Below are 18,012 nucleotides of genomic sequence, written 5' to 3' on the forward strand. Positions count from 1 at the left end.
CGCAGCGCCGCCGCAACGCCGCCCCGGCCCCGCCCACTCCCGCAGCGCCTCCCGGCAGCGCTCGCGTCGCGTCCAATCAGCGCCGCCTCCGCCGCGTCCTCCCGCGCGCCGCGCCCAATCAGCGCCGCGCCGCGCGGCGCGCGCGGGCGGAAGCGCGGCGGGCGCGGGGCCGGTGGCGGCGGGCGGGCGCGGCGCATGGCGAGCGCCGAGGATGGGGCCGAGGACGGGCCCGACGATGGCTTCTACGAGCGCTTCGCCGACGAGCTGGAGGTGCTGGCCGAGCTAGGAGGTAGGCGCTGCTGCGGTGCCGGGACGGGAGGCGGCGGCGGGAGGGAGCGGGCAGGACCGTGCTTTGCGCCCCCGTGTGCGCCCATCCCGCCGCGGGTCCCCTCCGGTGACCGGCACCGTGGTCTGACCTCTCTTGCAGATGAGCCGTTCCCACCCGCTGGCCCCAAAACATCCCAGTTCCGGGGCAAGAGGCAGCCGCCGGAGGAGCCCGACCTCCCCGGGGACTCTCCCGGCGGCACCGGCGCCAAGAAGAGGGACCGGGACTGTGTCCCCGCCGTGTCCCCGGCAGCAGCCGAGCCCCGCAGTAGGTTTGACCCGGTTCCCGGGTGCTGCTGCCCCCTGCCCCCCGCCCCGAGCGGTGCCGGGTGCTGGAGCATCCCCTGGGTACCACGGTCCGTCAGTGACGCTCTCCGCTTGCTGCAGCCCCGAAGCCGAAGCGGCAGCGCCTGGAAGCTGTTAAGAAGCTCGATTTCGGTGCGGACGATGAGCTGGCTCCGGATGTGTCCTGGGATGGTGGCCCAGAGGCGCCTCTGGCTCCCCACAATACCAGGTCGGCCACCCTGAACCCCGTTTTTAACAGGAGAGAGGGGAAGGGCTCTTCCCTTGCTGAAGGAATTTGGTGTTTTCCAGCTCGAACCAGCTGGAGATGAGTGGAATGGTCGCCATGCAGACCACACCACCCTTGGAAAAGAAGAGGGTCCTGAGGAGACCCCCCGTCCTGGAGGATTACATCAACGTGACATCCACCCAGGGCACCAGGGTCTTCCTGGTGCTGAGGGATGATCCCTGCAGGACAGGGCTGGAGGTGAGGAGGGGTCTGAAGGTCAGGCTTGCTCCTCGGTGGCCTCCAGGTGGCTCAGGAGGGCGCTGGCTGTGCTGTGTCCCTGCAGCTCCCGGATTCCCTGGGCTGGAACGCTCGCAGGCCGCTCCACTTGCTGGGGGTGCCCTTCTCCTACCTGAAGGAGCAGGTGGATGAGGAGGTACCACATCTCCCTGACCTTCCCCCGTGTCCCTGCCACCCCTGCTGGCCACAGGGCTGCCTCCCAAATTCCTGTCCCCAGCCATGGACTGGGGGGTGTCTCTGACCCCTCTTTGTTTTGCTCAAGCGCCGCAGGCAGGTTCTGGAGGCCTCCCAGCAGCTCACAGAGATCATCAACAGGTGAGATGCTGGCATGAAATCCCTCTGCAGTCCCTGCCACGCTGCTGGATTTGCCTCCCTCACAATCAAGTTTTGGGGGACCTACAAGCAGAGGAGCCTTTTTGCCCTCATCACCCCCAGCCTGGGGAGTCTGGGTGGAGTTGCCACCCTGCCCTGACCCCTGGGGTGCTTTGGGGTACATGAATTCCATGCTGCAGCTGCCTGGGGAGTGAGCCCAGCACTGAGAGCCCGGATGCCAGCATGGACACAGCTCCAGCAGCCCAGGAGGAGTCTGCATCCCACTGCCTCTGGGTGGACAAGTTCACCCCCCAGCGCTACATGGAGCTGCTCAGTGATGATGTGAGGTGCTGGGACAAGGGGGGGCTTGGGATGGGTGCCCTGGGATCAGGAATTGCTTTTGGAAGAACTGGCTGGGGGCTGTGTCTGTGCTGCTCTGCCTGGGAGCAGTCCTGAGTGCCTGGGAGCTTGGGATGGCAGCTTTGCACTGGACACTGGGGATGTTCTGGCAGATGAATCTGTGGAATGTGACCAAAACAAGACAAGAAAGATTGAGAGGATTTTGGCCAGAAATTGTTGGCTATTTTGAATTGTTTTGGCGGCTGTTACAAGCTTTGCAGGGAATTGGATGTGCTGGGAGAGGCTGGGAATTGCTGAGTTGAGCCAAGAGAGAGCAGGGCCAGCAGGGGTGGGGTGGTGTGACTTACTCAGGCTTTCCCTGAGGGATGGGGGCTGAGCTGGGAAGGGAAACGTTCCCTCCTTGTTCCAGGGAGATACCAGGTGGAACCCTGAGCAGCCTCCTCCAGGAAGGAGAGCCTTCCTCTGCTCCCAGCTGGGTTTTCCCCGGGTCCCATGGATTTTCCCTGCTCCCCTGCAGTACACCAACCGCTGCCTGCTCAAGTGGCTCAAGCTGTGGGACACGGTGGTGTTCGGCAAGGACAAGGCTGGCAAGAAGCCCAAACCCAACCCTGCAGCTCATCCCCCAGCCAGCCATCCCAAGGAACATCCCAACAAGTGGAAAACCAAGGTCCAGCTCACCGAGGAGATGCTGGAGGCCGAGCTGGACCAGCACAAGAGACCCAAACACAAGGTGAGCAGGAGGGGACGTGGCTGTGCGGCCCTGTGCTGCCACCAGCTGAGGAGCAGCTTTGTCCCCTCTGAGGAGGAAGCCCTCCAGGGGTGACATTCTCTCTGTGCCACAGGTGGCCCTGCTCTGTGGGCCCCCTGGCCTGGGCAAGACCACGCTGGCCCACGTCATCGCCAGGCACGCGGGGTACAACGCCGTTGAGATGAATGCCAGGTGAGCCCTGGGTGCCAGGTGAGCCCTGGGTGCCAGGTGAGCCCATGCCCTGCCCACAGAAGGGGGCTGGTGATGCTGGAGATGATGGTGGCCTGGGAGTGATGCTGGAAGTGATGGTGGCATGGAAGTAGTGGTGTCCCAGAGGTGGAGATGTTTTGGAGGTGATGGTGTCCCAGGGGTGATGCTGGAGTTGATGGTGATGCTATTATGGAGGTGATGGTGCTGTGAAGGTGGTGGTGCTTTGGAGGTGATGGTGCTGTTGTGGAGATGATGCTGTTCTGGACGTGATGCTGGTGGTGGTGGTGCTATGATGCTGTCCCAGGGAGTGATGATGCTGTCCAGGGGATGATGCTGTCCCAGGGGATGATGCTGTCCCAGGGGATGATGCTGTCCAGGGGATGATGCTGTCCAGGGATGATGCTGTCCCAGGGGATGATGCTGTCCCAGGGGATGATGCTGTCCAGGGGATGATGCTTTCCCAGAAATTATGCTGGCTGTGTCCCCATGCCCAAAGTCACGTGTCCCCGTGTCCCCTCGCAGCGATGACCGCAGCCCCGAGGTGTTCCAGACCAGGATTGAAGCTGCCACCCAGATGAGGTCGGTGCTGGGCTCCCACGAGAGGCCCAACTGCCTCATCATCGACGAGATCGACGGCGCGCCCGCGGTGAGCCCGGGGCACCTGCACCGGCACTGGGCCACCAGCCCCTCAAACGTGACCCCGTTAACAGCTCCCCCAGCGTTCCATGAGCAAAAACCCATCCCTCCCATCGTGTTTCCTTCCCCCAGGCCTCCATCAATGTCCTGCTGTCCATCATCCAGAGGAAGGACGGCGAGGGCGAGGCGGGCGCGGGGCGGCGGCGGCGGCGTGAGGGAGGGCTCCTGCTCAGGCCCATCATCTGCATCTGCAATGACCAGTGAGTGTCACCTGCCTGGGGGGGACAGGGGCACCAAACCCTGCTCCCAGACAGGAGGTGGCTGTTGGGAGTGTCTGTTTGAGTGCAGCTGCTCCACTCCTGGGGTTAGTTTGGGCCCCTCACATCGAGGGGCTGGAGGGTGTGCAGGGAAGGGAATGGCTGGGAAGGGGCTGGAGAATTCCTGAGGGGGCTGGGAAAGGGGCTCAGCCTGGATCAGGGTGGGGATCAGGGGGACCTTGTGGCTCTGCACAGCTCCTGACAGGAGGAGACAGCCAGGGGGAGTCAGGCTCTGCTCCCAGGGAACAGGGACAGGAGGAGAGAGAACAGGCTCAGGGAAAGTTTAGATTGGATATTTTGGAAAATTCTTTCATGGAAGGAGCAGCCAGGTGTTGGTTGGTCCAGGCTGCGCAGGGCAGGGGTGGTGTCCCTGTCCCTGAGGGGATTTCATAGCTGTGGGGATGTGGCACTTGGGGACATCATTTTACAGTGACTTGGCAGTGCTGGGGGAACGGTTGGACTCAACGCTCTGGGAGGTCTTTCCCAACCTCAGTAATTCCAGGATTAAGAAGGGAATTCCGTGCTGGGCTCTCTCATCCCCCCTGTTTCCCTGCCCAGGTTCGTGCCCGCGCTGCGCCCGCTGCGGCAGCAATCCTTCCTGCTCAGCTTCCCCCGCACCGCGCCCTCCCGCCTGGCCCAGCGCCTCAGCGAGGTCTGTGCTCCCCCAGGGCCCTGTCCCCGTGCCTCGGGGGGTGTCCCCTGTCCCCCCGGCTCGGTGTCCCCTCCCCGCTGAGCCCTGTCTGTCCGCAGATCGCGCTCCGGCAGGGAATGCGCGCGGACACGGGCGCGCTGCTGGCGCTCTGCGAGAAAACCGACAGCGACATCCGCTCCTGCATCAACACCCTGCAGGTGCTGGGGACACTGCCGGGGCCCTGGGGACACTGCGAAGGCTTTGGGAACATGGGCATGGCCTTGGGGACACGGGGATGGCCTTGGGAACACTGCCACGGCCCTGGGGACATGGGGAGGGCCCTGGCGACACTGCCAGAGCCCTGGGGACATGGGGAGGGCCCTGGCGACACTGCCAGTGCCTTGGGGACATGGGGAGGGCTCTGGGGACACTGCCAGGACCCTGGGGACACTGCCAGTGCCTTGGGGACATGGGGAGGGCTCTGGGGACATGGACATGGCCCTGGGGACACAGGGAAGGCTTTGGGGACATGTGCATGGCCCTGGGGACATGGGGATGGCCGTAGGGACACAGGGATGGGCATCAGGACATGGGGATGGCCCTAGGGAGATGGGGATGGCCATCAGAACATGGACGTGCCTCTGGGGACATGGGGATGGCCCTAGGGGCATAGGCATGGCCATCAGGACACAGGGATGGCCCTGGGGACACAGCAATGGCCCTGGGGACACAGGCATGGCCATCAAGACGTGGCATGGCCCACGTTTCTGCTGCAGCTCCAGGCTCATACAGGGACAGAGGGGACAAAAGTCCCTTCCAGTCAGATCCCTGAAGCATCTCCCGGTCCCCTGGGCTGTTTTGAGCCCTGCCCGTGGAGGAAGAGGGGGGTGGCTGTGTCCAGCTGTTCCCAAGGGCTTTGGGATCCCCATCCCCTCCATCCCCTGGCTCCTGCTGCAGTTCCTGCACGGCCGAGGGCAGAGGGAGCTGAGTGTGCAGATGGTGCAGACCATGAGGATTGGCCTGAAGGACCAGAACAAGGGGCTCTTCTCCATCTGGCAGGAGATCTTCCAGCTGCCCAAGCCCCAGAGGTAGGAGGAGGAGCTTTTATATCTGTTGGGTGCTTGGGGGGTGGTATTCCCATTTCCCAGAGAAGCTGTGGCTGCCCCATCCCTGGAAGTGTTCAAGGGAGGCTGGGTGGGACCTGCAAGGTCCTGGAGAGCAGCTTCTTGAGGGGATTTGTGTCCATCATAGAATCCTGGAATGGTTTGGGTTGGGAGCGATCTCAAAGCCCATCCAGGGCCACCCCTGCCATGGCAGGGACCCCTCCCACTGTCCCAGGTGCTCCCAGCCCTGTCCAGCCTGGCCTGGGACACTGCCAGGGATCCAGGTGCAGCCCCAGCTGCTCTGGGCACCCTGTGCCAGGGCCTGCCCACCCTGCCAGGGGATATTCCTTCCCAATATTCCTTCTAAACCTTTTCGTCTCAGTTTAAAGTCTTTCCAGATGCTTTGTTACCACTCCACTTAGCTCCCAGTAATTCAGCACTGGCATTGCCTCCAGTCCAGTTCCCAAGGATCCAAATATTCCTCCAGCACTGGGAAACCCAAACCCTCAGCTCTTCCCTTTGGGCTCCCCCAGGCACAGGATAGGAATGGACCCCTCTCTGCCAGCCCAGCTCCTGCTGGGGGACGAGGACCTGTCCCACCCTGGGGGCTCAGGGGGCTTCACTTCCTCCTCCCACCGCTTCCAGCACATCCTGCACCTCTCCATCTCCTCGGGAGAGCAGGAGAAGCTGGCCCAGGTGAGAGCAGCTGGAGGGGGCTGGAGGGAAGCTCAGACCCCCATCCAGCCGGGCTCCACCTGCTCCCACACCCCCCTGCAGGGCCTGTTTGAGAACTTCCTGAACATGAAGGTGCGGGATTCCAGCCTGGGCTCCGTGTGCCTGGCCCTGGAGTGGCTGGGCTTCTCTGACCTGCTGGGCCGGGCCGTGCTGCAGGCCCAGAGCTTCCAGCTGCTGCGCTACCTGCCCTTCCTGCCCGTGGCCTTCCACCTGCTCTTCGCCGCCGCCGCCGTGCCCCGCCTGGCCTACCCCAGCAGCCAGCCCGAGGCAAGTGCACCGGGGCTGCTGGAGCCAGCCCTGTGCCTGCAGGGACCCTGCCTGAGTGTCCCTGTGTTTTGGGATCAATTACCAATACAGCCAGATGGAACGTGCCTGGGCTGGTCTGGCCCTTGCTGCTGGACCAAAGGCAGCAGCTGTGGTGGTTTCACCCCAGAGACACCTTTGGCTGGCTGGATGCTGCAGCTGGGTGCTTGGGACAAGTGCAGGCATGCAGGGGCTCAGGTTTACCTCTGGCAGAGAGGCTTCAAGGCAAGGTGAAGGAAAAGGAGTCGGGTTCTGCTGGAGGGTTTCGATGCAGAGCTTCATTCCTGGCCCACAGGCCTCTGAACCCAGCAACAGCTCCAACAGAGCAAACGAACCCCGTGGTTGCTGTGTCTTTTAACCTTAGGGAGAGGGGAGGGAAGGGGCAGGGATCCCACCAACCAGGTAAGGGTGGGAAGTCTCAGGGGACAAATGACACCTGGATAGCCCAGTGTCCCCAGGGCTGAGAGGCATCTTTTGAACGTCACCAATCTCATAACGCCCTCGCTGGAATGCCAGGATTGACAGACAGCACTCAGCAGGGGCAAGAGGGGGAAGGGAGAGGTTATTGGCACACCTGGGGAAAGAACCGGATACTGGGACAGGCTGTTACATCACACCACACCACCTGTGCTGTCCCCAGGCCGTGGCCAAGCTGGGCCAGATGCAGAACCTGGTGCTGTCCATGGTGTCGGGGATCGCGCCGGGCGCCCGGAGCCGCGCGGGGCAGCAGGCGCTGGTGCTGGACGTGCTGTGCCTGCTGCTGGACATCATCGCCCCCAAACTGCGCCCTGTGAGTGCCCCCTGACCCTGGCCCTGCTCCCCAGAGCCCTCTGAAACCCCCCCTGATGAGCCAGCCTGGATTTGTGTCCCAAATCCGGGCTGGGTTTGGTGTCGCAGCTGGAGGGAAGCTGGGGATGTTGAGGTGCCCAGCTGTGGAGGGGTCCTGGGCCCCACCTGGGCTGGGCTTTGGGGAGTCTCAGAGTCACCCCCACCCAGGAGAGGGTCTGTCCCTGCTCTGGGAAGGACATGTGTCCCTAAGAGAGAGCTAAACTTGGTCTGGGTCCTTCCTCACCCAGAAACAAACCCTGTGTGTGGCATTTTTTGAGTCCCCCATCACTGGGAGGGAAATGGTGAATCTGACTCCGTGTTCTTAGAAGGCTAATTTATTATTCTATTCTATTCAAAATATTATATTATATTATATTATATTATATTATATTATATTATATTATATTATATTATATTATATTATATTATATTATATTATATTATATTATATTATATTATATTGTTATATTATATGTTATATTATATTATGCTATACTAAACTATGCTAAAACTATGCTAAAGAATAGAGAATGGATACTTACAGAAGGCAAAAAGATAATAATGGAAAACTCATGACTCTTCAGAGTCCGCCACATTGAGTCAAAACAATTCACATGAAACCAATGAAACAGCCACCTGTGGGTAAACAATGTCCAAACCACATTCCAAAGCAGCAAAACACAGGAGAAGCAAATCAGATCATTACTGTTTGCATTTTTCTCTGAGGCTTCCCAGCTTCCCAGGAGAGAAATCCTGGCGAAGAGATTTTCCCAGAAAATATGACAGTGACACCCTGGGCTTGGGCTGTTTGGGGTTTCCAAGGTCTCTGCTGTCCCCCGGCCAGGTGAACACGCAGCTCTACAGCCTGAAGGAGAAGCAGCAGCTGGCTGAGCTCGTCAGCACCATGCTCACCTACAACCTCACGTACCTGCAGGAGCGCCTGCCCGAGGGCCAGTACGTCTTCAAGCTGGATCCGTGAGTGCCGGGGCTGGGGAGGGCAGTGCGAGTCAGAATCCTTCCCTGGAATGGAATTCCCAGAGAATCTGGGGCTGCCCCATCCCTGGAAGTGTCCGAGGCCAGGCTGGATGGGAATTGGAGCAAGTGGAAGGTGTCAGGGTGGGAGCTGGATGATTTTAAGCTCCCTCCCAACCCAAACCATTGCAGGATGCTGTGGTGATCCTCAGGGAGGCGTTGGGACTTCTGGCTTTGCTCCATCCCCAGATCAGCTGGGCCATCCCTCCCCTGGGCTGGGGCTGAGCAGGTTGGGTTTAATGGGATTAAAGGGAAGGGAGCAGCTTCCTGTGGCTGTCACCAGGAGGTGGCAGGACAGGGCTGGCCCACCTGGGCACCTCCCTGTGGCACCTGGCACCTCTGGCAAACAGATCTGATGTCACCAGCAAATCCTGGGCTTTATTTCTTTAAAAGCATTGGTTTGACAACTGATTTCTGAATGACTGCAGAGCCACCTGACTCAGGGCCTTGCTCCTTTTATTTTAGGGGCAATAATAGTGGATAAATAGTGAATAAATAGTGACTAAATAGTGGGTAAGTAGTGAATAAGTAGTGGATAAATAGAAAAAAAAAAAAAAAAGTGGATAAATAGCAAAAAATCTGTGGATAAATTGTGGATAAATATGAAATATTCAGAGCTGGCAGAGGGACTGGTGGCTCCTTGGTGCTGGGGATACTGAAACAGGCCTGTTAGGAATCCAGCTGCTCTGATGATCCCAAATTCCTGTTCCTGGCTGGATTCCCATTAAATCTGTCTGGGGGGGCACCTCGGGGTGACTCTGAAGGTTGAGCTGCTGCTGTGCCCGAGCTGTGCTGTGCCCCTGAGCTTTTCAGGGCAATCTGTCCAATCCCCTCTTTTTGCTTTCAAGCCAGGATTAAACCCCTCTAATCCCTCCTGCACTCCCATTCCCATTCCTGCACGGGGGGGAAACTGAGGCAGCGTGGCTGGAATGACCCAGGGGCAGGGCTGGGAGGTGCTGGGGTGCTCAGGCTGCTCAGAGCTGGATGATTTTTGGGGTTTGTTCCCCCTGGAATGACCCAGGGGTAGGGCTGGGAGGTGCTGGGGCTCTCAGGCTGCACAGAGTGAGCACAGGGTGAAATCACAGGCTGATTTTTGGGGTTTGTTGCCCCTGGAATGACCCAGGGGCAGGGCTGGGAGGTGCTGGGGCGCTCAGGCTGCCCAGGCCTGGCTGATTTTTGGGGTTGGTTCCCCGTTTTCCCTGCTGCAGGAATGTGGAGGCCGTGTGTCGTTTCCCGGCCCTGCCGGCCCGCAGGCAGCTCAGCTACCAGGCCAAGCAGCTCATTGCCAGGGAGATCGAGCTGGAGAAGATGAGGAGGACAGAGGCACGGAGCCTGGCCCAGGTGGGCATCCCCAGAGGGCTGCCAGGGCTGGGCATATGCAGGAAATCCCCAGGGATGTTTTTCCCCAAGCTGGCTTTGCCTGCGGGGTGGAAATCCAGGATTAACCCCGCTGGCTGCAGCTGTTTCCCTGCACAGCTGGGCTGGGCTGCAGGGCTCAGCTTTTTGCAGGGATTCTGGAGGCCGTTCAGGCTTTGAAGCCTTCCAGTGAGGGGTGTGAGGAGGTGGGAATTTTTCAGTGGGGGTTTTAGGTGGGAGTTTTTGGCTGCTGTTTGTGGCAGGTGAGCTCTTCCCTGCCTCCCCTGCCCTGGCTTCTGCCACTTCCAAAGGTCCCAAAGCCCCCAGGAGCAGCAGAGTGGCTCTGCCCACTCTCCTGGAGGCAGGAAAAGATGGGAAGGGGTGGAAAAGGTGGAGAAACATCCTGGGTGTAGCTGCTGCCTGCCCTGCCCTGGTGCCCGCGGGATAATTAATCCCTGGGAGCCCCTTGGAGCAGGAGAAAAGCTCCTGGGAGGTGTGTGGGACAAAGAGAAGCTGCAAAAACATCTCTGAAGGCTCCTTGTTTACATGGTAGGGATGTGAAATGCCAGAAAAAGGGGCTTCAGCTGGGGCTGATCCCAGGAGGCGGAAAATGATGGAAAAATCCTTGGGTTGTTGGAATCGGCCCTGGCAGCGAGCAGGAGCTGGGTGGGATGGGGCCAAGGGGGTGACAGGAGCTCAGACACCCCGAGGGGAGCCTGGCTCAGCTCCGGCCTCCCCACAGGATCCCAGGAATGGCCCCGGGGAGGAGCGAGGGGACGCGGAGCCAGCGGGGCCCCCCAGCCATGAACAGCGCCTGGAGCACATCGTGAGGAGAGCAGCGCTGCAGGACAAGGTCAGGCCCCAGTTCCTGCCCCAGTTCCTGCCCCAGTTCCTGCCCCACCTCCCACCAGCCCTTCCTGGGCTGCCAGGCTCTCCCTGGCTCCACTGGAATTGGGATTTTTAGTCCAGTTTCCTTTAATAGCCCAGCCCAGCTCCGTGTGTCCCGTAAAGGCCTCGCTGGCATTGGCAGGAATTGGGCTGGGGGACATTTTGGGTGTGTCCTGGGAAGTTTTCAGGGCTGGGGGAGGGAGGAGCTGTGGGAATTTGGGCTGAAATAGCTGAATTTGGGCTCTGTGGGAAAGCAGTTTGGAAAAGCTGCTCTGGAATGATCCCACCCTGGGCTCCAGGAGGAGCTGGGATCCTTCCCTGGCACTGCCCCTCTCCAGGGCTCAGCTGCCAGCCCTTTCCTGGCTGTAAAACCCCACCTGAGCCTCACATTTTGCCTTTCCCCCAAATTTGTGTGCTGTTTGCATTCCCAGGCCTCTGGCCCTTCCTGCAGGATTTGCATTTGGCTCCTGCTCTGCTCAGCAGAGCCTTGGGGTGCCTGAGCCGTGCTCAGGGACAGCCCTGCCGTGGTTCTGTCCCTCCCTGAGCAGCAGCTGGAAGTGCAGGTGCCCCAGAGCCACCCCCATTCCTGCTTCTTGCTTCCCACAGCCTGAACTGGACTTTTTTGGGAGGCCACTCCAGCGGAAAGAGGCGGCCAAGGCGCCGGGTAGGTGACACAGGGACCTCAGAACTGGGTGGGTGGCACAGGGACAGGGTGGCCCTGGGTGCCATTGGGGGACTCTCCCCATTCCCAAAGAGGGGCTCCTGTCCCTCATCCCCGTCCCCAGGGGCCAGCAGCAGGGACAAACCCAGCCCAGCCCAGCTGGCAGGGAGTGCCTGTGGGCACATCCCTGGATTCTGGCCCCATCCAAAGGGAATCTGGGGGGAATTTTTGGTTGCAGCATCCAGGATTTGGGAGCATCGGCTCTGCCCTTCCAGAGCCTCCCCCAATCCCCATCTCCAGCCAGGGCACAGCTGATAGTTTGAAGGTTTTTAAAGTGGATTTTCCTGCTGCAGCCCCCCAGGTTTCCAAGGAGGAGTCCCTGGAGCTGCAGATGGGAAAGGCCGTGGGCAGGAGCGACGTCTGGTTCCGCTTCAACGAGGGCTTCTCCAACGCTGTCAGGAGGAACCTCTACATCAGGGACCTGCTCTAGGGGATCCTCTACATCAGAGACCTGCTCTAGGGGATCCTCTACATCAGGGACCTGCTCTAGGGGATCCTCTACATCAGGGACCTGCTCTAGGGGATCCTCCTGCATCAGGGACCTGCTCTAGGGGATCCTCCTCTGCATCAGGGACCTGCTCTAGGGGATCCTCCTCTACATCAGGGACCTGCTCTAGGGGATCCTCCTCTACATCAGGGACCTGCTCTAGGGGATCCTCTACATCAGGGACCTGCTCTAGGACCTTGCTGAGCTGAGCTGGAGCTGAAGGATCAGCTGGGTTTGCCTTTCCAACCCATGGCTGGCTTGTGTGCCCATGATCTTGGGCCATTATCTTTTTATTACCTGCTTATTTTGTTTAAAAAAAAAAGAAATAAATAAAATGGATCTAAAAAAATCAATGGTGAAATATTGCTCTGTTTATTTCAGACATAAACTCGAGGGGCCAGGTTCTGCCTGGTTTGCTGTGAAGCAATATCCTACAGTGTACAAAAGTATCTAAAATCACTAAAAATGGGGGGTTTTATAAAAAGCTTCTTTACAAGTTGCAAAAATCTGCCTGTTTTGGGTGGCAGAAGTGTGAGACGAAGCTGCAGCACATCCTTGGAGCAGCTTTTGCTGTTCCTCTCCCCCAGGGTGCCCATCCTGGGGGGTTTCCCTGTGTCCCCCCATTTCTAAATCCCCTTCTACAGCTACAGGAGCAGAAAGGAGCAGAGGGCAGGGCTTTGTTCAGGTTCTGGTGCTGGAGCCGGAGCTCAGGGATGCCAGCCCCGTCCTGCAGGGGGAAGGAGCCTCAGAGGATGATGCATTTGCCTTTCTCCACCCAGGGGTTGTTCTTCATCAGCTCCGGGTTCAGGAAGGGATCCTCGGGAATCCCGTCCTCGATCCACTTCACGAACCTGCAGAGAGGGGAGGGAGGGTGGGCACGGCCTGGGGGAAATCCTGGGGGGACGTGGGGGTGTCCCCAGCTCCGGACAGAGCAGGCAGGGAACAGAGCCATCTGTGACTTAAAGTATTTTGAGCTCTGCAAAGCTCTGGGAAGGGGGGATCTGCACCCTGGGTGCAGATTCTACTGTATCATATAATATTATATAGTAGAATATGTATATTCTAAATATGTATAATATAAATTTATAATATAATATAAATTTATAATATAATATAAATAATATAATAATATAATATAATAATATAATATAATATAATATAATATAATATAATATAATATAATATAATATAATATAATATAATATATAACAAAATATCTTTTTATATATATATGTATATTTAATTTTTAAAATACATATATAAAAGAGAATCATGGAATAGTTTGGGTTGGTAAGAACCTTAAAGACCATCCAGGGCCACGATTTTATATATAATAAAAAAAAAATATATACAAAGACAAGAGAGTGCATGTATGTGTGTGTATATATATTTGCACATACCAAATTAATTATATGTAAAATCAAATCTATATTTTAATTTTAATCAAATTGCAGTGGAAAATAAAATTCATATTACACATATGCGTTTATTTGATAGGATACAATTTCTAGCTCAGATTTATTCTTTTTTAGGCATTATGGATAACATATAATGTATAGAATGAAGGGAAGGGAAGGGAAGGGAAGGGAAGGGAAGGGAAGGGAAGGGAAGGGAAGGGAAGGGAAGGGAAGGGAAGGGAAGGGAAGGGAAGGGAAGGGAAGGGAAGGGAAAAGAAAAAAGGAAAAAGGAAAATCCCCACTCACTCAGGTATGGTCTTGGAGGACATCTCTCTCTTGTAGGCCAGCTGGTACTTGAGGCTTTCCACCTCTTTTTTCCATTGTGGGAGATCCCACTCATCCATCGCGCTCTCCGAGGGCTCCGTTGGGCTGGGAATGGGGATTTCGGTGCCTTGTCCTGCCCTGACCCCTCAATTACACCCCAAAGGCTCCCCCAGGCTGGGGACAGCGTGTCCCAGGCTCGGGGGAGGTTTCCAAGCCCACAGAGGAGCAGCCAAAGGCTCAGGGAGCTTTTGGGGTTGTTTTGGTCGTGGCAAAGTCTGCCCGGTGCGCCTCTCATGCAAAACGCAGCGACTGAGGCAGATTTGACTGGAATTTGGGTGGGGAGCAGCTCCGAGCAGCCCGAGGCTCCTTGGGAAGGGGCTGTTTGTCCTTGTCCCATGGCTCTGAAGAGACCAGGAGGGATTTGGGGCAGCCTCAAGAGCGCTGGAAACGGCTCAGGGAGCGGCCAGCACAGATCTGGGGAGCGGAGCAAACCCCTCTGCACCCCCCACCCCACTGCCCCCAGCAGTGACCCTGGGGAGGATGGGCGTGATGGGGAAACTGAGGCACAGCAGCTGAGGGGGCTCAAGCAGTGCCCGCAGTGGGGTGGCCCCCGTGCCACGCCAAAACCTGGTGGCACAAGGGGACATTTCCCTGTCCCCAAGCCCATGAACGCCGCGGGTGCCCCGGCTGCGGGAGAACGGGCAGGGAAGGGTGAGACCCTGCCGCGGGCACAGCTCCATCCCAACCCCGCTCCATCCCAGCCTGGCATCCCCGGAGCTGCAGCCGGGAGCGGGATCAGCCCCTTCCCCTGCCCGGGAGCGGGATCAGCCCCTTCCCCTGCCCGGGAGCGGGATCAGCCCCTTCCCCTGCCCGGGAGCTGCCCCGATCCCGCACATCCCCGCTCGCACCTGGTTTGGGGATTCCGGCAGCAGAGAAACGGGGCCGCAACTGCAGCCCTGGCCTTGCCCGCGCTCCTCCCGCAGCCTCCCCGGCTCCCGGCGGTCCCGAACGCTCGGGATGATCTGAGGATGCTCGGCTGGTGCGGAGGGATCACGGCAGAATCCTCCCCCCGCCGCTCCCGGGGGATTTGGCTCCGCTGGAGCGCCCGGGATGGAGGCACCGCCTGCTGCCCGGCCGGGCTCTGGAATCGGGGTTGTCGCGGCTGATCCCGGTCCTGAGGGGCACAGGGAGGAGGGCAGGGGTGGGGGACGTCCCCAGGGAGGTCCTGGATCCCTGCTCGGATCCCTGCCGTGATCTTTGCCCGAATCCCTTCCCTGATCCCTTCCCGCATCCCTGTCCCAATCCCTGACTTCATCCTTCCCTCATCCTTTCCTTCATCCCTTCCTTCATCCCTTCTTCCCTTCCTTCATCCCTTCCCCAATCCCTTCCCTCACCCTTTTCCTTCATCCCTTCCCTCCTCCCTTTCCCGGTTTTCCCCCTCTGCTCCCCCTGGATTTTGTGGCTTTTCCCCATCCCTGGAACTGGAGAGGCTGGGAATAACTGAAAAAGGGGAAAATAAAGAAGGAAAAGCAGCAGAAGGGAGCAGCTGTGATGGAGCACCTGGCAGGTGAAAGGGCAGCGTCATCAATAATCAGAATTAATCAGAATTAATCAGAATTAATCAGAATTATTGATGAAGGGTTTGCAGGGAAGGACAAAAGCCCCAGAACAGCTGGAGCTGATTAAAGCCAAAATCATCAATGGAAAAGCAGAGGTGGGACCCCCTGCCTTCGTTAAGGCATTAAAAATAAACTTGGGGTAAAAGTTGTTGCTTAAAAAAAAAACAAAACAAGGTTTGCACAAAGCAAAGCCCACCCAAATCCTGGCCCAGGGCTCCTCCTTCCCCCAGGGAATAAATATTGAATATTTATATAAATAAAAATAATAGAAATATGGATTTAATATCGGGTTAATATTATCATGGATTTAAATTTGGATTTAATATTGGATTTTGTGTTCTGCATCACACCTGGGCTGGGCTGGTCCCACCCCAATAACTGAGGCTGGAGCCATTCCCCCATTCCTGAGGGAGAGAATTCCCTGGGGGAGAAAGGATATAAAGGTGGAATATAAATATAAAACAATAAAAATTAAAAATATTACAATTATATTTAAGATTATATATATCTAAAAAATTATAGAATAAATAATAATATAAATCTATGATATGATAAATAATATTGTAAATATAGATAATATGGTAAATATATAATATGATATAGTAGGATATATATATATATTCTACTTTTGATTTAAAAAAAAAATATATATATATAAAAGAGATGGAATGGTTTGGGTTGGTAGGAAACTTAAAGACCATCCAGGCCCACGATTTTATATATAATAAAAAAATAAATAATATCTAATATATATATACAAGAGAGTACATGTGTGTGTATATATATATATTTACACACACCAAATTATATATAAAATCAAATCTATATTTTAATCAAATTGCAGCAGAAAATAAATTCATATTACACATATGTGTTTATTTGATGGGATACAATTTCTAGCTCAGATTTATTATTTTTTAGGCATTGTGGATAAAATATAACATATAGAATACATATATACACACACATACACGTGCATGCTTACATTTCCATATATAAAAATATAAATATACACACACAACATATACAAAAATATAAATATGTAAAATAGAAAAAATAAATATGAAAAAATATATAAATAACAAATATTTTTATAAATTAGAGAAATTTAATTAGCATGTTATTATATAAATTGTTATATAAAAATAAAAGTAAAAATAGTAAAAATAAAAATTAAAAAAAATAAAAATAAAAAATTAAAAAAAATTAAAATTGAAATAAAATATTAAAATAAAATTATAACAATAAAATAAAAATATAGAAATAAAACCATAAGTGGGACTGTCGTAAAACTGCCGGAAAGCGCGACTGTCGTAAAACTGCCGTCAAGCAGGAATGTCGTAAAAGGTGCCGTAAAGTGCGACAGTCGCAAAAGGTGCCGTGAAGTGCGACAGTCGCAAAACTGCCGTAATGCGCGACTGTCACAAAAGGTGACGTCAAGCGCGACTGTCGTAAAACCACCGTAAAGCGCGACTGTCGTTAAATGTCGTAAAGTGTGATTGTCGTAAAAGTGTCGTAAAGCGCGACTGTCGTAAAGCGCGACTGTTGTGAGAGGCGCCGTAAAGTGTGATTGTCGTAAAAGGTGCCGTAGAGCGCGACTGTCGTAAACCTGCCGTAAATCGCGGATGTCCTGGAAGGTGTCGTAAAGCGCGACTGTCGTAAAAGCGGCCACGAGCAAAGCCTGAGTGAACAAACTGCAAGAGAAATGCTCCGCTGCTAGAATTCAGGTGGGGCTGCCTCCTAACCAGCCCGCTTCCATGCAAATGCGGCACATGCGGATTTTCTTTTGTTGCTCTGACATTTCTTTTCCAAAAGCCATAAATGCCCAACGTGGCTTTTATTTTTTTTCCCCTCCAAGCCAGTCCAGCCTTTCCCGGTGCTCAGTCCCCTGGCAGTTTTGCTTTCCCACTGTAAGCGGCTGTGGTGCCGGCCACTGCTGGGCTCTGGAGAGATTGTCATTTGTCCCAGGGGAGGTGTGGCAGGTGAATCTGAGCTGTGTAAGAAAATCTGAGCCTGGCACAGCAATGCCAACATGCCCTGAATCAAATCATGCAGCTCTGACGGGGAGGGGGGTCAGTATGGCACCTCTGACCTCCACTGTGGGGGAAAGGCGATGCTCAGAGCTGATTTAGGGCCAAGGACAGGGCCCCCAATCCTCAGAGCTGATTTAGGGCCAAGGACAGGGCCCCCCAATCCTCAGAGCTGATTTAGGGGCAAGAACAGGGCCCCCCGATCCTCAGAGCTGATTTAGGGCCAAGGACAGGGCCCCCAATCCTCAGAGCTGATTTAGGGCACCAGCAGGGGCTGAGGGAGCTGGGGAGGGGCTCAGCCTGCAGAAAAGGGGGAGCAGGGGGAAGTTCTGGCTCTGCACAAGTCCCTGACAGGAGGGGACAGCCAGGGGGTGACAAGGGACAGGACAGGCAACAGCCTCAAGATGGAAAATTCCTTCCAAGATCCCCAAATCCAACCTTTAATGGATCTCTGCCTTGTCACTGCCCAGAGCTCACACTGACTCCTGTCCCCAACCCTCCTGGGGATGTCCCTGCCCCGGGCAGCCCCTTCCAGCTCTTCCATGAAGGAATTTTCCCAAATATCCAACCTGGGAGAACCTGAACTCCCTCTCCCTCCTGTCCTTGTAAATGATTTTCCCGGTGAAATCTGCGACTTTCCAGGTGAAATTCACAAGAGTTTCCAGGTGAAATTCACAATTTTCCAGGTGAAATTCACAATTTCCCAGGTGAAATTCACAATTTCCCAAGTGAAATGACATTTCTGGTGCTGTCACTTCCTTGCAGCTCTGCTCCCTCCTGCTTGGCAGCAGCAGAGCTGTGTCTGCTCCAGCTTTGGGATGAGGCAGCTCCAGGGCCCCATTT

The 18,012-nt window shown here is 55.6% G+C and overlaps 2 protein-coding genes across 3 annotated transcripts; one reads left to right on the top strand and one right to left on the bottom strand.

Moving 5' to 3' along the window:
- Positions 1–161: 161 nt before the first annotated feature.
- CHTF18 (chromosome transmission fidelity factor 18) lies at positions 162–12,133 on the top strand. Of its 2 annotated transcripts, XM_030958046.1 has the most exons (23): positions 162–289; positions 428–592; positions 712–838; positions 919–1,093; positions 1,179–1,268; positions 1,395–1,447; positions 1,645–1,786; positions 2,322–2,534; positions 2,647–2,744; positions 3,285–3,408; positions 3,531–3,658; positions 4,274–4,367; positions 4,466–4,564; positions 5,304–5,434; positions 5,983–6,145; positions 6,227–6,451; positions 7,128–7,277; positions 8,160–8,290; positions 9,556–9,688; positions 10,446–10,556; positions 11,198–11,255; positions 11,606–11,729; positions 11,851–12,133. In XM_030958046.1, exons 1-23 carry the CDS (start codon positions 196–198, stop codon positions 11,861–11,863), a joined length of 2,841 nt encoding a protein of 946 aa, XP_030813906.1. In that variant the 5' UTR covers positions 162–195; the 3' UTR covers positions 11,864–12,133. The 2 variants fall into 2 exon arrangements, with proteins under 2 accessions (XP_030813906.1, XP_030813905.1); XM_030958045.1 differs by having other exon boundaries at positions 11,606–12,133.
- A 21-nt stretch (positions 12,134–12,154) lies between these two features.
- On the bottom strand, positions 12,155–14,538 carry GNG13 (G protein subunit gamma 13). The gene is made up of 3 exons (XM_030958047.1): positions 14,429–14,538; positions 13,503–13,625; positions 12,155–12,650 (listed from the first exon to the last, which is right to left on the bottom strand). The coding sequence occupies exons 2-3, from the start codon at positions 13,598–13,600 to the stop codon at positions 12,545–12,547; spliced, it is 204 nt and encodes a 67-aa protein (XP_030813907.1). The 5' UTR covers positions 13,601–13,625; positions 14,429–14,538; the 3' UTR covers positions 12,155–12,544.
- Positions 14,539–18,012: the final 3,474 nt, after the last annotated feature.

This window comes from Camarhynchus parvulus, chromosome 14, assembly GCF_901933205.1.
Source record: "Camarhynchus parvulus chromosome 14, STF_HiC, whole genome shotgun sequence".
Taxonomy (NCBI): domain Eukaryota; kingdom Metazoa; phylum Chordata; class Aves; order Passeriformes; family Thraupidae; genus Camarhynchus; species Camarhynchus parvulus.